The sequence below is a fragment of the Grus americana genome, chromosome 2 (assembly GCF_028858705.1).
Source record: "Grus americana isolate bGruAme1 chromosome 2, bGruAme1.mat, whole genome shotgun sequence".
In the NCBI taxonomy this organism is placed as follows: domain Eukaryota; kingdom Metazoa; phylum Chordata; class Aves; order Gruiformes; family Gruidae; genus Grus; species Grus americana.
The window spans coordinates 58234709-58250599 of record NC_072853.1 but is presented as its reverse complement, the minus strand read 5'-3'; the positions used below and the strand labels follow the sequence as shown (position 1 = coordinate 58250599).

The window sequence follows — 15891 nt, the reverse complement described above, 5'->3', positions numbered from 1 at the left end:
GCAGCCTCGCGCCGGGCGGTCGCGCCGTTGCCCGCGCCCGTCGGAAAGGCGGTTGGGGGCGGGGCCTCGCCCGCGGCGCGCGGTCCCGCAGCCCCTTTCCTTCCCGCTCCTCCCGGGGCGGGAAGCGTCGCGGCACTTTTCCTGCGCTGCCGCCATGTCGCTACCGCCGGAGAAGGCTTCCGAGCTGAAGCAGATCATCCACCAGCAGCTGGTCAAGGTGGGGTTGGCGGAGTGGTAGAGTGGCGGAGCGGCTTTTTTCTGACAGGGGAAGTCCCGGGGGAGGGGGGATCCTGGCTGGTTCTGACAGGGGAAGTCCCGGGGCAGGGGGGGCGGATCCCGGCTGCCTCTGACAGGGGAAGTCCCGGGGGAGGGGGGATCCTGGCTGGGCTTCGCTGTTTCCCATGTAGGCGGTACGGACCCCCGGCTCTGGGTGACAGCAGTGCCCGCTCCATCGCCCTGCTTTGTTTTTCCGACTTCACCCGCTTTAGATGGTTTCCAGACGCCGTTTTGCCTTACTGGTGTTTGCGCCCCCTTCCAGGAGGGTCAGCGGCACTTCGCGCTCTCGTTTAACCGCTGCCCCCGGCTTGCGGCCTTTTCCCCGCCGCCTCCTACAGCCTCCGCTCCTGGCGCTCATCTCCTCTTCCCTGAGCTACAGATAGGTGGAGCTGAGGAGCCTGCCTCCCTGGCCTCCCCGCCTTGCTGCTCTCCCACTCAGTATCGCTGCCTCGTTCAGGGCAGGGAGAGGACAGCAGCGGGGGGGAGGCCCGAGGCTCTGGCGGGCTTAGCGGCGGGGTCAGCACCATGAGACTGAGGCGCGTTTTTTGTGGGTTTGGGTTTTGAGCGAGGTTCTTGGACTGACTGGGAAATAAATACGAATGCTTTAACTCATATATTGCAAAGTATTTCAAGTCCCAGTGGTTGTGGCCTTAACATTCTTCCTATGTGAGAAACAGCTTTACAAACCCAGTTTCACAGCTGTGGTGAAGGACAGTAATTCTCTGTCTTCTCTTTGAGTGTAGGAGAAGCTTGCAATGGAGATTTCCTACTTTTGTGCCTTACCTACAAGTATATAAGGGTGTACTTTTTCCTTTAAAAAAATTAAGAAACTATTATCCTAAGCTTCAGTTTTGAGGGACACAAAAAATTTAAGCAGTGACCATTTGATAGATTTGCAGACCTTTTTGTAAGGAGGAAAGTTCAAGGCAGGGGGTGCTGTCAAGAGCAATGAAAATGCTCGGGTTTGGTATGCTTATTATTTTTTTTAACTGGTAGAGGTGCTTTGTGAGATAGTGACTCATTTGATCAGTTCTGGAAGGATTAATATTTTGGTGTAGTTATTTCTGTGTTCCTAGTAGAATGCCTTTAGTCTTATAAAGTGACTGTTTAGTCATAGCTGCTACCGTATAAAAAGCTTGTTTTTGTAGCATATGGTGAATTTTCTTTCAGATGGACGTCCATGGCAGGATCAGAGAAGTTCTTGCTGAGACGATACGTGAAGAGTTAGCACCTGAGCATCAGCAGTTATCCACAGAAGATCTGATAAAAGCCTTAAGACAACGAGGAATCATTGATGATGTTATGAAGGAACTTAAATTCATAACTGTAAGTAGCTTTTGAAGAGTGAAAATATTTTTGCTTATTCCTCTTACTGACTTGGTGTTTTGACAAAGTGAAAACTCGCTACTTATAAAGGTTTGTAATGGCTTTGTTGATTTGTGACATATTAGGAGCAGAACAGCTTAATGCATATGCTAAAATTGGTTTAATGATAATACTATGCTGAAAGTATTTGTTCAGTTTTGTTACATCTCAAGTACTAGAAGGAAGCATACCTGAGGAATGGTATTCAGTTGAAATGGAGGATTCTTTAATTTTTAGAAGACTGTGGTAAGAGCACTGTTGTATCTCTTGACACCTTAAAAAGTCTTAATTGTAATTCCAGGATGTGAATGAAAAGGAGAGGACTTCGGCTCCAAAACCATCAACACATTTTGTTGACAGAGAACCATCAGTTTTGAAAAAAAGTATGTTGCTTGTTTATTTTAATATTTGGATCATAGTTCTGAGAGAAATTTGAAGTCTATGATTTTTGAACTCTGAATTAGTAATCCAGTGTGAACTGGCATATAGGTGGATGCTTTTCTTGCTTATCTACAGGAAGTAAATTCATGTAAGCAGCAGAAATTAGGGTTGTATAAAATATGAGTTTTTTAAAACAAGTTATTTTACATTAGGATAACTTCATATGTATTAAAATCACTTTTTCCTAAGCACTTGTTTCAAAAAAGCTCCTTTTTTTTTTTCCTGGTCTCCTGTTAGTTAACTGATACTTAACATGCTTCCTAAGATCTGTTTGCAGTCTCATCATTTTTATTGCTACACTTTACAGCTAACATTGACCCAACACGGAGGTATCTTTACCTTCAGGTTTTGGGTGGAAAAGCTTTTCTGGAACATCTTCAGGAACCGGAGCCTCTGCCTGGCCAAATCTGTTCTACCTTCACTCTGTGTTTACACTTTCGAAATCAGCGCTTCCGTTCTAAACCTGTCCCTTGTGCCTGTGAGCCAGATTTTCATGATGGTTTTTTACTTGAAGTACACAAGGATAGCCTAGGTAAGGAATATTGTGGGGTGAAAGCTCATGCCTTCCCCCCCCCTCCACCCCCCGATTTCAGAGTTATTGTGAAATATGTTTGATATTATTTAGTGGCTTTCTTTCCTATTTTTTGTCATGTTTTCCGAGGAAAACTGATTACTGTATTGGGTTATACCACTTGTAGATCTTTCTCTACTCCTGCCTCTTCTTTTTCTTCTTTTCCACTCTAAAGTAACTTTCAAATTTGACCAACTGTATCCATAATTGACAGTGAGGTGATAGTCTCAGACGTGGTAAGAGATACTAAGATGGCTGTGATTTTCTTGAGCTTTATGCTGAGAAGTGAAGAAGTGAGACATAAATTTGTCATCATATGGAAGGAAAAACTTCAGTGTGAGTTCAGTTTGCTTACCAGTTGGCAAACCACCTGCAGAAGAGCCAATCATACGCAGCCTGTATTACTGTTCTCTAGTTGGTAGCCAGGGAACAAGGTAGGAGTTAAGTATGTCATGAAAAGACTTGTGGATATTGTTGGAATCCTGTAGAAATCCAGGGTAGCTTATGGAATATCAAGAGGCAGTTATAGCAGTAACATGTGGGAGAAGTAGTGGATATACCACAAATTCAAAGAAAAACAGTCTTTGTTAATTCCACTGCTTATGGAGTGGTTTACATCATGGGGTCAAGCTGAACTACAGAGAAAATTGTTTCCTAAATATTTAGGTATAATAAGTTGACCTGAAGCATTCCCACTTATTAAAAGAATATTTTAGATTGTTTTTACTTAATGTTACTTTAATATTATTGATTTTTTGAAATGTTAATTAAATTTTAATTTTTGTGCAATTGAACTAGTTACATTGGAGTACCAAAATACAGGAATCTTTTTATCATCTCTGTAAACTAACTGTAATCTTTCTGTAGCTCTGTCCTGAACTGAGTTTGATTTTTAAGATGGGATTATTGCTTACACTTCTGGATGCAAGATTTTCTTAAAATGCAATGTATGCAATGACTGTAAATGTGCACTTTTTTAATTTTGAGGAGAACTTGGGGTGATAATATTCTTCCTATCTTGGTTTAACAACGGCAGGTGATGGAAGTAAAATGGTGGATGCAACCACTATGTTATCTATATGTGATCCAGTGCATATGGTTCTGATCAAAACAGACACATTTGGTGAGACAACACTAGTAGCATCCTATTTCTTGGAGTGGCGATCTGTCTTGGCTGCAGAGAATGGTGTAACAAACGTTGCTGTTGAACTCCTGGGTGTAGGTAAGGATAAATAATAAGGCTGTAATGATGACTTAAAATATTGGGTACGGAGCTTTCTTATAAGCTTAAACCACTATTCATGATGTAGTTTAATTTTACTTCAACTCATAAATTACTATAAAGTATCCTTAGAAAATGTGTAGGAGGTTAAGGGTCAGATTTTTCTATTACCAAATGTGTATTCCACTTCCTGTATAATAATAGCCCCCATGTCTGGGAACTCCCACTACTGATTTTCTGCAAAATCTGGATATGTTATCAAAACTAACCAACCAAAAATCAGCCAATTTGTCTCCAGGAATCTATCTGGCCGTTGCACTGAAGAGTAAAATCTATATTGTGTCCCTCTCATAGCAAACTAGCAATTGCTAAAGAAAGTGATCGTTGCTTTGCTACCATGTATTGCAGGAACTGGAAGCATATTTTCTGATAGAAGGGTTGAACAGCTTTGTTAGGTGCTTAGCAGTTAGCATATGCATGTATTTTTGTATATCACTTGTCCCCACTCCCCTTTATATGCGTTCCGACCGAGTTTTTAGAATATGATGATTTAGTGGATAAAGACTAGATCTAGGACTCGATCTATCATGATTTCCTATGCTAGGTATCCCAGAGTTTGGTCAAAGTAGTAGCTGATGAGTCATTTGTGTATTCTTTATTGCAGTTTCTCTACCTGTTAGAGTGGTGGTGAGTTCTTGCTAATTTCAAAAGAGATTAAATTATACCTTCAAAATACTTTGAATATTGGATATACTACATAAGTTATTTCTGATTGTTATCACTATTGCCTGCTTTTTTTTGTTTTGTTGATTTGGTGCAATGAACACAAATCTAGTAAGTTTATTTGCTAATATGTTTGTTAACTTCATTTCCTTCTGAAAATGCTGACTATTGCCAAAACTTTAGTAAGCAATATGGGTTAGGATAGACTCTCAAATGGAGAGCTTTTTATTTATGATGACTTGGAAATAGATAATAAATAAATTGAGTTTGATATGCAAATGAGTGATGGGAGGAGTTAAATCTAATTATCATTAGTTTTATTCCAAGTAATAAAGTATATCAATTCAGTAAATCCAGTGCTTTTTCTCCTCTTCTAAAGTATTCTCATTGTACAAAATGCATCAAGAACATCAAAACATGCTGCCATCTCAGATAAGTTGACAAACTGCTATGTGAGGCTTCTGTTGCTTACATTATGCTTATAATCCCATGGCCTTCCTTGTTCTCTATGTAATTCTAAATTTTAAGCATTATGCAACAACATTAGGTTTGTGGGGTTTTGTTGTTTGATTTTTGATTATTTTTTTTTAAATTGATTAATCTATTTGTGTGGCACTCTAGTCCTTCATAATAAACTGTATCTTGGGGAAGATGAACTTCCACATATTTCCAACTACTTAAATTTGAGCTACCCTTGTAATCAGTAGGAATAGGCACATTTGTAGCATGTGACTCTCCTACTCTATTTTTAGATGCCTATGCTAGACATTTCTAGAACATCATTCATCTCATACATCCTGGTACTGGCTGTAAAGAGGGCCTTGGATAATTATCTAAGATCTAGATGTCTGCTTTTTTGGCCAGATTACCCTTTCTTACAGTCTCATTTGAGTTTGAAATTTAAATAAAGATGCTTATTTTGCATGCATTTAAAGAAGTTTAGTTACTTTTTGTGATTATATAACTAAAATATTTATTTTAATTATTTGCTTCTGTCTGGCTGTAATGTCCTAAGTAAAATTAATTTGAGAGAACTTATCAAAATGTATTTTGGTTCAAAGGTACAGAATCAAAGGTTTCTGTTGGTGTTTTAAACATCAGACTGGAAATGTATCCACAGCTTAGTAAGACACTGTCTCCAGAGGTAACTAATACTCAAGTAAGTAATTTCTAGGAGGATTGACTTATCCTTTTATGGAGGAGGGAGGAAAGCTCAGTACAGAATTACTTACATAGATGTTGAGGGCTGTGGATTTTTGAATATTTGATTTTTTTTGGTTAAATTTAAAAAAAAAAAGGTAATTATATTTAAAACTACTTTGTCCATACTGATCGTTACTACTATTGTAGTAGTTTTTATAATTACCTTAAGAAGAGAAATATGGAAGATGCAATATACCTTGTTTTCTTCAGGTAGTATATGTGTGTCCTTGCTGTCTTTTTCCCATTTTAAATAATAATTTCGAGTCAACTGTTCTGCCTGGAAAGCCAGTAAATGTTGGTCTGAAGGTGCGTGCAGATATTTTTCTGTGCATCAACAGTTGATCAATCCTTCTATACAGAAGTGCATCGCTTAAGATGAGCACTACTTCACTGAAGCTTGATATATGAGCCTACAAACAAGAAACGTAACTTGAGTTTTTTGTTAATTGGATTTTCACTTAATACTATTCTTCAGCATTTGCATGGCACACTTTAAATATTAAGCTTTATTTTACATATGCTAGGATTTGGTGTTAATGTACTTATCAATAACTTTTTTTTTCCTGTTTGAAATTAATACGTATTTGATTAGTTATGTTTTTCTTACCTGTAGTTTGCTTTGGAGCATCAGAAAACAGCAGAAAAAGAACGATTATTTCTTGTATATGCTAAACAGTGGTGGAGAGAGTACCTACAGATAAGACCTACACACAACGTAAGGCTGGTAAAGATTTTTGCACAGGTTTGTAAATTTTACAACTAGATCAATCCTTTCTTTAAGTTATCTTTTTATTTTTAGATATATTTTGAAGTTTATGTGTATATAGAATCTGTATACATTTATGACGTGGTTACATTCAGGTCAGAGCTACATGTAGTGTATCATGCAAAAAGTGAAATTTGTAAGGGTTGAACTCCTGTATGTGTATTGAAGCTTAATCGTGTGATGCAGAAAGAAAGATTACTCCAACCATTTCTGATGCACGAGATGATAAAAAAGCCTGATTAGTCTTTTCCTTGAGTGCTCATAAATGGCAAAGACTTAAGTGATCTGTGCAAACTACTTCAAACCAGTTAAAACAGTTCTAAAAAATAGACTTGCTTAGATCTATAGAAACAGATCCACACAATATTTGAGCTCTGTGTGGTCTGTAACGCAATCTGGTTCATGTCGCACGCTAGCTACAGACATAATTATTGTAGGCTAATAAATTACTATGCATCAGTTGCTCCTTGGTAACTGTCCCTCAGTAAAAGGAATGGTATGATTCTTTGCAGTTTTAGTGCCATGAATTTATCTTGCATGGTAGCAATTTTCCTAGCACAGATAACAAGCGGTAGCTTATTATCTCAAAGGAACTTCCTGAAGTGATCCCTGCGTACTCTTACTTTTCAGTAAAGTAACAGCTTCCATTCTGGCTGTACCCTCAGTGTTCAGTAGTGATGTGAACTTCCAAATTAGGGTGTGGTGGGTTGATCCCAGCCAGCAGCTGAGCCCCCTCCCAGTCACTTTCTCACTCCATCCCAGCGGGATGGAGGAGAGAAGGAAAGGGCAAAAGTGAGGAAAAACTCGTGGGTTGAGATGAAGACAGTTTAATAAGTGAAGGAAAGAAAGGAAGAGGGGGAAAAACGTGATGCTAAGACAGTCACTCACCACCTCCCACCATCAGGCTGATGTCCAGCTGGTCTCTGAGCAGGGGCTAGTTTAGAAAAAGTCTGTTCTCCATGCCCACCAGTTTTATTGCTTAGCATGATGCTATATGGCATGGAATATCCCTTTGGTCAGTTCAGGTCAGCTGTCCTGGCTGTGTCCCCCTCCCAGCCTCTTGTCCACCCTGAACTTACTCTGTGTCAGGGCAGAATGAGAAACAGAGAAGGCCTTGACACTGTGCAGGCAGTGCTCAGCAGTAGCTAAAATATTGATACGTTATCAACACTTGTTTTGGTCACAAATCTAAACCAAAGCACCATAGGGGCTGCTATGAAGAAAATTAACTCCATCCTAGCCAGACCCAACGCAAAGGCTTAAGGTTTTCAGAGCACAGTTTATAGAGAAACAAAATAACATAATTAAATAGGGAGTTCTAGAACTGGGAGTTCGGCTGGGGACACGAGGTAAAAATGGACTTGTACTATTTTGAGAATAAAGCAATGTTGTGAATTCATGGTATTCCACTTTCTGCACCTACGGTTGGGAAGAAGGTTGGAGGGAAGGAACTACGCCCCCTGCTAGGTCAGTACCTATAGAGAGCTTATCTTGATTCTCCCGCTGGCCGTAGCAAATGTTAGTAAAACTGCCCTTACTGGCCTTTCTCATTTCTAAGAACAGAAGTGAGATTATCATAATTGTTTGATAACTTAGTTATCAGCCAGTTTTGTAAGTGTAATGCAAAAGCATGCATTACATACATAAAACTATATTAAATAAATAATGCATCCTTCTTGTGAGATTTTTTTTGTTTGTTTGCTTTTGAGCTGTGAAATACTTTCCAACAGGATTCCAGTGAACTTCAAATAAATGGTGCTTTTCTTAGACCAACTTGCTGGAAAAGCATGACAAAACCTTAATGGGGGCAATATGTGACTACAGTAAAAAATATGAGACCATGGTTTCCTGAAGCTGCAGACATTTAAAAGGCTTTGATCCCTTTTTAAATTTACAAACATCAAAATACCAGTTTAGCCCACTTGAGGAAAAGAAGAGTTTTATACTGCTTGAAATAGTTTTAATAGTTGATAATCATATTTCCCTGCAGCACGTAGTAAAACAGACCTTTTTCCAGTCATCTTATTTTTTTCATTTTTTCAAGAAATTAGAAATTCTTAGTATTACTACTCTCATAACTTTTATATAGTGACATCATTGTGAGTAATTTTTCTGGTTTTTTGGCATTATGATAAGAGGTAAAGAGTATTCAAATTCAGAAGCAAATAGACACCTTTTAAATTCTAAAATCAGCTGCTGAGTGCTTAATGCTTTGTGGGGGATGTTTTGGGGTTTTTTTTTGGGTGTGGGATGTTTGGTGGCTGGTGATTTTTTTTGTTCATTTGTTTCGGTTTTTTTGTTTGATGATAATACAGAAATTGACAGTGGATGGAGCATGAACAGTTCCTTAAATGGGTGAGGAAGTTAAGTTCAACCTTACTGCTCCAGGTGTTTGAACTTTTTGTCTACAATGTCCTACTGGTGACAGAGTCAGTGGAAAAATCTAACTGTAAGATCCCTCTAAACAAATTGTCTTAATCCTCTTGTTGTCTTAATTCTAGAAGGATTTTTGTCTCTTAATATTTTTCAGTGATACTCACTTCAGGGAGAATAAATCCTGTAGCAAAAAAGACAATTTAAGTGAAGATTAATCTTTCGCAACATTTGCATGTCTGGCAAATAAATGTATTTTATATGTTCAGGATGAAAATGGGGTAAACCGCCCAGTATGTTCATATATCAGACCACTTCGAGCAGGCCGCTTACTAGACACTCCAAGACAAGCAGCACGATTTGTCAGTGTCCTGGGTTATGAAAGAGCTCCTGTCATCGGAGGAGGTGGTGGCAAACAAGAACAGTGGTGCACCCTTCTTGCTTTTATATGTAGAAACAAGGTATGTGAAAACGGTCTTTGTGTGACACAATAGAGTGGGTATCATATTCTAACTGAAGCCAGTAATTTAAAACAGACTGCAAATACATGGATCAAATCAAATTTGGAGAATTCTGTTACAATAACTTGTTTAAGACTTTTTTAAAGAGAAATAGATGTTAAATAGTAGACAAAAAGGCTTTGGAGCAGACTTCCTGTACTGCTATTGTTGGGGTCCATTTGTCAATACATCTCTTTGACAATGAGTTTGCTTTTATTCATTTGCTTTTCTAAGATCTCATATAAATATTCAAGGAATCCCTGCTAGTGTGCAGGCTGCTAATTGAAATTCTGGACTAGTCCAGGAAGAGTTGGAAAAGTCTCTTTTGAAAAACTGATTTTTTTTTTTTAAGATAGGCTAAAAATACTCACAGTCTTTGCATTCTTTTTTTTGCAAGATAGGGATTTTCACTAAAAGTTCAGCCTAGTTCTTAGTCATCTGATGCTTGTGTCATATGACTATGATAAATGAAATAAATTGTAACTCATTATGGATTATAGCTCTTCTGTTGTGTGAATAAAAGTAACAGTGATGCCTCTTAATACCTCTTTGGAATGGTTGATGATTTGCATTGCCACTGAGATACTTCTGCGTTCAAAAACAATCTCATTGATGTGTTTCTATGAAAAAGATTTGTTCTTGGCAGCAGGAGCTGTATCCCAATTTTTAGACCTGTCTCAAAGACTACACAGAACAGACATTAGCTGTTGTCTCTGTCACATCATGCATAGGTGCCATATAATGGCACCACTGGCTTTCAGATGGAGGCGGTGATTGTGACTTTGAGGACCGTTGTGTTTGGAGGCACAGAGAAAGGGTTTCCTCCAAGGCAGAAGTGGAAAACTGTATAGAAAATAGATGAATTTAGCCCGAGACACCAGCTGGATCGTTGTTAATGTTTTTGTGGAAAGTGGTGTGGCATTATTAAATGAACACAGGTTTACCAGAAACTTGTTTAAACCTACTTTTCTGGATATGTCCCTTGTACATTATGGTAGGGGAAGATTGTGTTATCTGTGTAATGAAAAGATACATCTAAGAACACTGAATTGTACATGTGCAACGTTCTGAATAGTATTTGACTAAAGAGCCATATTGTTCTACTTCTGAATGCTGTGCTTTGTATTCTGAAAGCTTCATTGCGTGAGGAATTTTTTTTCTTAGTTTACAGCTAACATTTGTAAAGAACTTAAGATAAAGAGAATGTTACATGTCACATTCAGAAATTGATTTCTGTAAATTACCAATGGTAGCAACAACTTTATGAAGGAAACTTTTTTTCTTTCCCCTGGTTGAAGGGAAATGCAGCTACACATGACTTCCAATTGTTACACGGTTAGATCTGTGGGGACGCTTGTTTTACCTTTTTTAATTTCTGAACTTTGACAACACATTCAAGAGAATAAAATTACAATAGAATAACATTTTGTTGGCTGATTAAATTTCTTAACTGTATGAACATACTGCATAATTTTTAATATTACCTCAGGCATTTGCCTTATGTATATTTTGGTTTTTAATTAGAATGTTAGTTTTGTCTTTATGGGTCAATAGATTCTGGTTTTGGTTTACTTGAAGGTATCTTTATAACCATAAGAAATGTTTTCCAGTATTAGTCATACAGTATATTTGACTAAAAAATATAAACAGTCTATCATTAGAACATACTACTATTTTTAAATTTTTTTTTCTATTACAGAAAACTAAAACTTGTCAAGTTTAACCCTTAAAATCCTGACTTCAGATACATGCTTTAGGTAAACCAGACATGACTTACTAAATCATGATTGGAGAAATATCACTATTTTCTTTTTTTTAAGATTTTATCCATGCCTGATACTCAAACCAGCTTACTAATATTTACTACCTAGGGTGACTGTGAAGATCATGCTAACCTTCTGTGCAGTCTTCTTCTTGGTTTTGGATTGGAAGCCTTTGTGTGTGTTGGAACAAAAGCAAAAGGAGTCCCCCACACTTGGGTAATGACTTGTGGAACTGATGGAACAATTACTTTTTGGGAGAGCTTAACAGGACATAGGTGAGTAAAAGGAATGTAAGAAAACTGAGCAATATATATAGAGGTTTGCATGGGATATTTTTGTTGTTGCTTTTTTGTTTCTTATCCTTACACCCTGTCATGTAACTCAAGTAATCAAAGACAAAAGGCTTTGAATCTTTTTTTTTCTGTGTACTGCTGCTGTTTGGAAAATAACTGGTTCAGTGTAAAGTGTAATATTTCAACAGTTTGTAATATAGTTTTCAGTGTATTTAATAGAGTATAGCAACTGTTTCATGTCTTAGGGCAGCTGATTGTCATTGATGCTATCGCATTGTATGGATATGTTGTCACAGTTGCAAAATTTAATTGCTGTTGAATATCTGTGTGATTAATCAGCTTATTTTTCTAGATTTAAAGAAAAAAGTGGTGTATTATTTCATTGTATGTTATGCCTCCAAAATGTGTATAATTACTTTTCTGTAAATAAATTAATGCCATTTTGGGAAAAAAAGATATGTTAACTAACTTGGCTTATATTTTTAAAAGGAGAAATGGCTTATATCTGTTCCATCTAAATATTTTTACCTTGCCTTGAAATAAGGTATATTAATAAGAAATTGAATGTTTTTGATTAGGTACATCCACAGACCTATCAACCCTGATGACCCTCCACTAGTTGAACAACCCAAGCCCCTGTATCCTTATCGCACAATAGGTTGTATCTTCAACCACCAGAAGTTCTTTGGAAATTGTCAGCCCTCTGACGCTGTGGAGGTCTGTGTGTTTGACCTGCATGATGCATCTAAGTGGAAACCCATGAGTGGAGAAGCAATAAAATCTGTATGTTCCCCTGGAACGACATCTTCAGTTCCCCCTTTTCCTCCTCTGTGTGCTTCCACAATAGATGCTGCGATAACAAGCAACGAGATAGAATTGCAGCTGAGAATACTGGTCTCTGAACACAGAAAGGTAATGCTGTTTAAAGATTGCCATTGATCTGTTGCAGTAATAAAGGTGCATGTTTTTACTGTATACTTATTTTGGATAGCCATTTGTTAGTTCACATACTCATATCTTTGCAATGTGTTTTCCATCAGCTTTTGCAGAGATGCGGTATGTGAAAAGTGAAATAACTGAAAAATGTTTGGAAAGACTGTACTGAGCTAGTTTAGACATATTTATTATTTGCAGTGGTGATTCTGTAGCCTCCTGTGTGGGCTTTCCCCCCCCCCACCTTGCTTTTGCCTGTCATTCTAGATCTGTGGTCTTCAGCTTGCTGGCACCTGCAGACCTCCTATGAGCGGTCTGTAAAAGCCAGGAAGATCAGATCTGGTTGTCAGTGGGCTTTGCCTATCTGTCACAAATGTTTTTGCTCCCTGGATAAAAGCAGGCTTTCAGCTTTCATGATCTTACTCTGACTGCTTTTACAAAATGGGAACATATTTCTAGAAGTTAGTTTAATCCTTTATCAGCATTTTTACAAGATGTAATGTGCCAGAAATTATTCTTCCTGTGCTGGTGAAGGAGATGATATTTTAAATCCCTGTTAGCTTATGTCTGGTTTTAATGGGGTTTTTTGGGTTGTTTTTGTTTTTATCTCCCCATACGATGCTCAACCTTTGGGATAGCAAGTAATTTTCAGAGTATGAACGTCATGCAATGTTGAATACAGAGATTTTGGTAGATTTTTCTACTATGCATTTGTGGGGTGGTAGGAAGGTGCATGTACCACGTGTATGTGTTTTGGGGAGCTGTTGTGCATTGTTTTTTCAGAAGTGGGTTTCTGTGAGAGACATTAGAAAAATGTGAGGTGAATCTTAGTTGATCTTTTCCATATTTTTGCTGTGTATTTATGCACTATCTTCTTGCTTTGCATGCAGAGATACTGGAGCTAAAACATCTAGTTTCAACTCTGCTGGTCGTCTTTTAGTCCAGTAGTTTAACTTCATTTCTTGGTAGATGTTTGATATTTTGTTGATGAAGTTTGATTCTTGTGGTTGGTGTGTGAATCAACATAGAAATCTTACTGTTTTGTGGATTCACTGCCATTAACTACAAATTAAAGATTTGCCATGGATTTATTTGAATCTATACAGTACACAAGCTTATTAATATCCTAATGTTCATTTTGCATGGTTGTCATCATTCTGTGACTTGCCTCACAGGATCTTGGCCTTTCTACTGTTTGGGATGACCAACTATCCTATCTGTTGTCACCAGCATTAGCAGCCTATGAGCTCGAGCGTACAACAAGCATTTCTGCAGGAAATGAAGAGTTTCAAGATGCTGTAAGAAGAGCAGTACCTGATGGTCACACATTTAAAGGGTTTCCTATCCATTTTGTATACAGAAATGCCAGGAGAGCATTTGCCACATGTCTTCGGTAAGTTTAAAGGTAACAATATATGTGTTAAAACCAAATAGTAATACTTAATTATGAATTGCAATTCATTATTTGTTTTAACGACATTTAAAGAAAATGAATTTCCTTATATTCGAACTGGAGGAAGAGTAGTGTAGTACATGCAATGGGTCATAGGGTAGAGAGCTTTTATGTTACGTTGGTGAGTTCAGTGATGATAGACTTCTCATGGGTTAAAGAACAAGGAGTTAATTTAATTTCTCTGCACTTGTTAAAAAAGATCAATGGTGGTCTTGTTTTCCTCCAAGGCAACAGCCCCTAAACTATAGAGCAATATTATTATTTATGATGACACTCATGACACTCATTGCTATTTGAGTGTTAGTCACATTTGAAATAACTGCACATATGTAATTGAAAATGTTAATAATAGCTTAGTAATATCCGTTACTCTTGGTTTTGTTTTTGTCAAATAGGTCTCCTTTTTGTGAAGAAATAATCTGTTGTAGGGGAGACCAAGTGCGACTTGCAGTTCGTGTACGAGTGTTTACATACCCTGAATCTGCATGTGCTGTTTGGATCATGTTTGCTTGTAAATACCGCTCTGTCCTTTAAAAAAAACAAACCCAAAATCATTTGGACTTTTTTAGATCTGCAAAATAATGTATGTGGATATAAAATTATGCAATTAAAAACTAATACTGTGTTTTCTATAAATGCCACTGACTTTGAATACCACAGTGTGTGTATTGAAGAGGATTGTGTACACAGAAATTATTGTATTTATAAAGAGAATTTATTCTTATTTTTAATAAAAGTTACTTTTAATACTTACAGGAATGTGGGTCAAGTTACTAAAATGTGTGCATAAAATACTAGCTTCTCTGTGCAGTTCTGAATGGGTGTGAGAATTCATTTAGAAAAAAGTCTGGTTTATGTCTCCTTTCCAAGTGGTGTCCAGAGTGTACTTTGTGAGTGACTGAGATCCAGAAATTCTGAAGTTTAAGCGTGTCCTTTCCACAACAAAAGTTATTTCTGCCTCTTTTGGACCTAGCAATAGCTTCTATGGTCAGCTTCTAAGAACAGTGCAGTCAGGTATAGGTAATCTTGTTAATCTAGGGATTTAATAATTTATGGATATATTTTTTTAAATGTTTAAAATTAAGACTTGGATACCTGGACATGTGAATAGCTGTGCTGGGTTAGATAAAGTAGTTTAACCTGATGCCTTTTTCCTGACGTTAGCTTTAGAAATTTCAAGTCGTAGCCACGCCATTTTGCTTAACAACCAGTCATGATTTTGTCTAATTCTGATACTCAGATCCATACTTAACTATCCATTTATGGTTTTGTTTGTCTTAAACCTCTGGATGATGATTTTGCTGAGTGTCTTTTAGACTTCATGCTTTGAGAAATGGCAAGCAATTGGACTTAATGAACTTCTCCATACCATGCCTCTCATGTTTTTCATCATGTGGACTCCAGGCATCTCTTTTTGATGCTGAAGAGTCCAAAACTATTCAATTTCTTCTGTAGAGGCCATTCCATATCTTTGATTATCCATGGCCACCTTGTTTTGTTCTACTCATAAGAAAGATTCGACTCTTTCTGCTGGTGCTGGAGCAAAAAAAACCCCAACTAATCCTACAGAGGCTTGCAACACATACAGTAGGAGTGAATGTTGGCACTTCAAACGTACATTTAATCAGAAGTGTGCCAGTGTGACGCTATTTTTGTCTTTTTTTTTCCAGAAGTGTTAAATGTTGCCTGTTGTAGCACTTGGCTTTTAACTTGAGATTTTAATTGTACTTACTGGCCATGCTGCTAACAGATTTAAAATACTTTGCAAATCTGGTTTTATTTTCCTTTTTATACCTGAAAGATCAAAATGTATTCATTTGCCTGTTCTACAGCATACAGAACCCTGATCAGAACTTCAGACAGTACAATTAGATATAATGGGAAAGGCTGGATCGTATTGTATGGTGGATATTGCTAAACTAAATAGCTTTATTTAAACACTAAGTGTATCTTATTTGAGCCGTGTATGTTAGGTACACAGAGGAAAACAGTACCTCTGTTCAATGTAA

General features: G+C 37.5%; 1 protein-coding gene across 2 annotated transcripts; it reads left to right on the top strand.

Moving 5' to 3' along the window:
• Positions 1–24: 24 nt before the first annotated feature.
• On the top strand, positions 25–14635 carry CEP76 (centrosomal protein 76). Of its 2 annotated transcripts, XM_054814146.1 has the most exons (12): positions 25–217; positions 1447–1602; positions 1943–2024; positions 2390–2614; positions 3690–3875; positions 5660–5757; positions 6415–6543; positions 9210–9401; positions 11312–11478; positions 12075–12408; positions 13605–13822; positions 14278–14635. In XM_054814146.1, exons 1-12 carry the CDS (start codon positions 155–157, stop codon positions 14414–14416), a joined length of 1989 nt encoding a protein of 662 aa, XP_054670121.1. In that variant the 5' UTR covers positions 25–154; the 3' UTR covers positions 14417–14635. The 2 variants fall into 2 exon arrangements, with proteins under 2 accessions (XP_054670121.1, XP_054670122.1); XM_054814147.1 differs by lacking the exon at positions 14278–14635 and having other exon boundaries at positions 13660–13797.
• The last annotated feature ends 1256 nt before the right edge of the window (positions 14636–15891 follow it).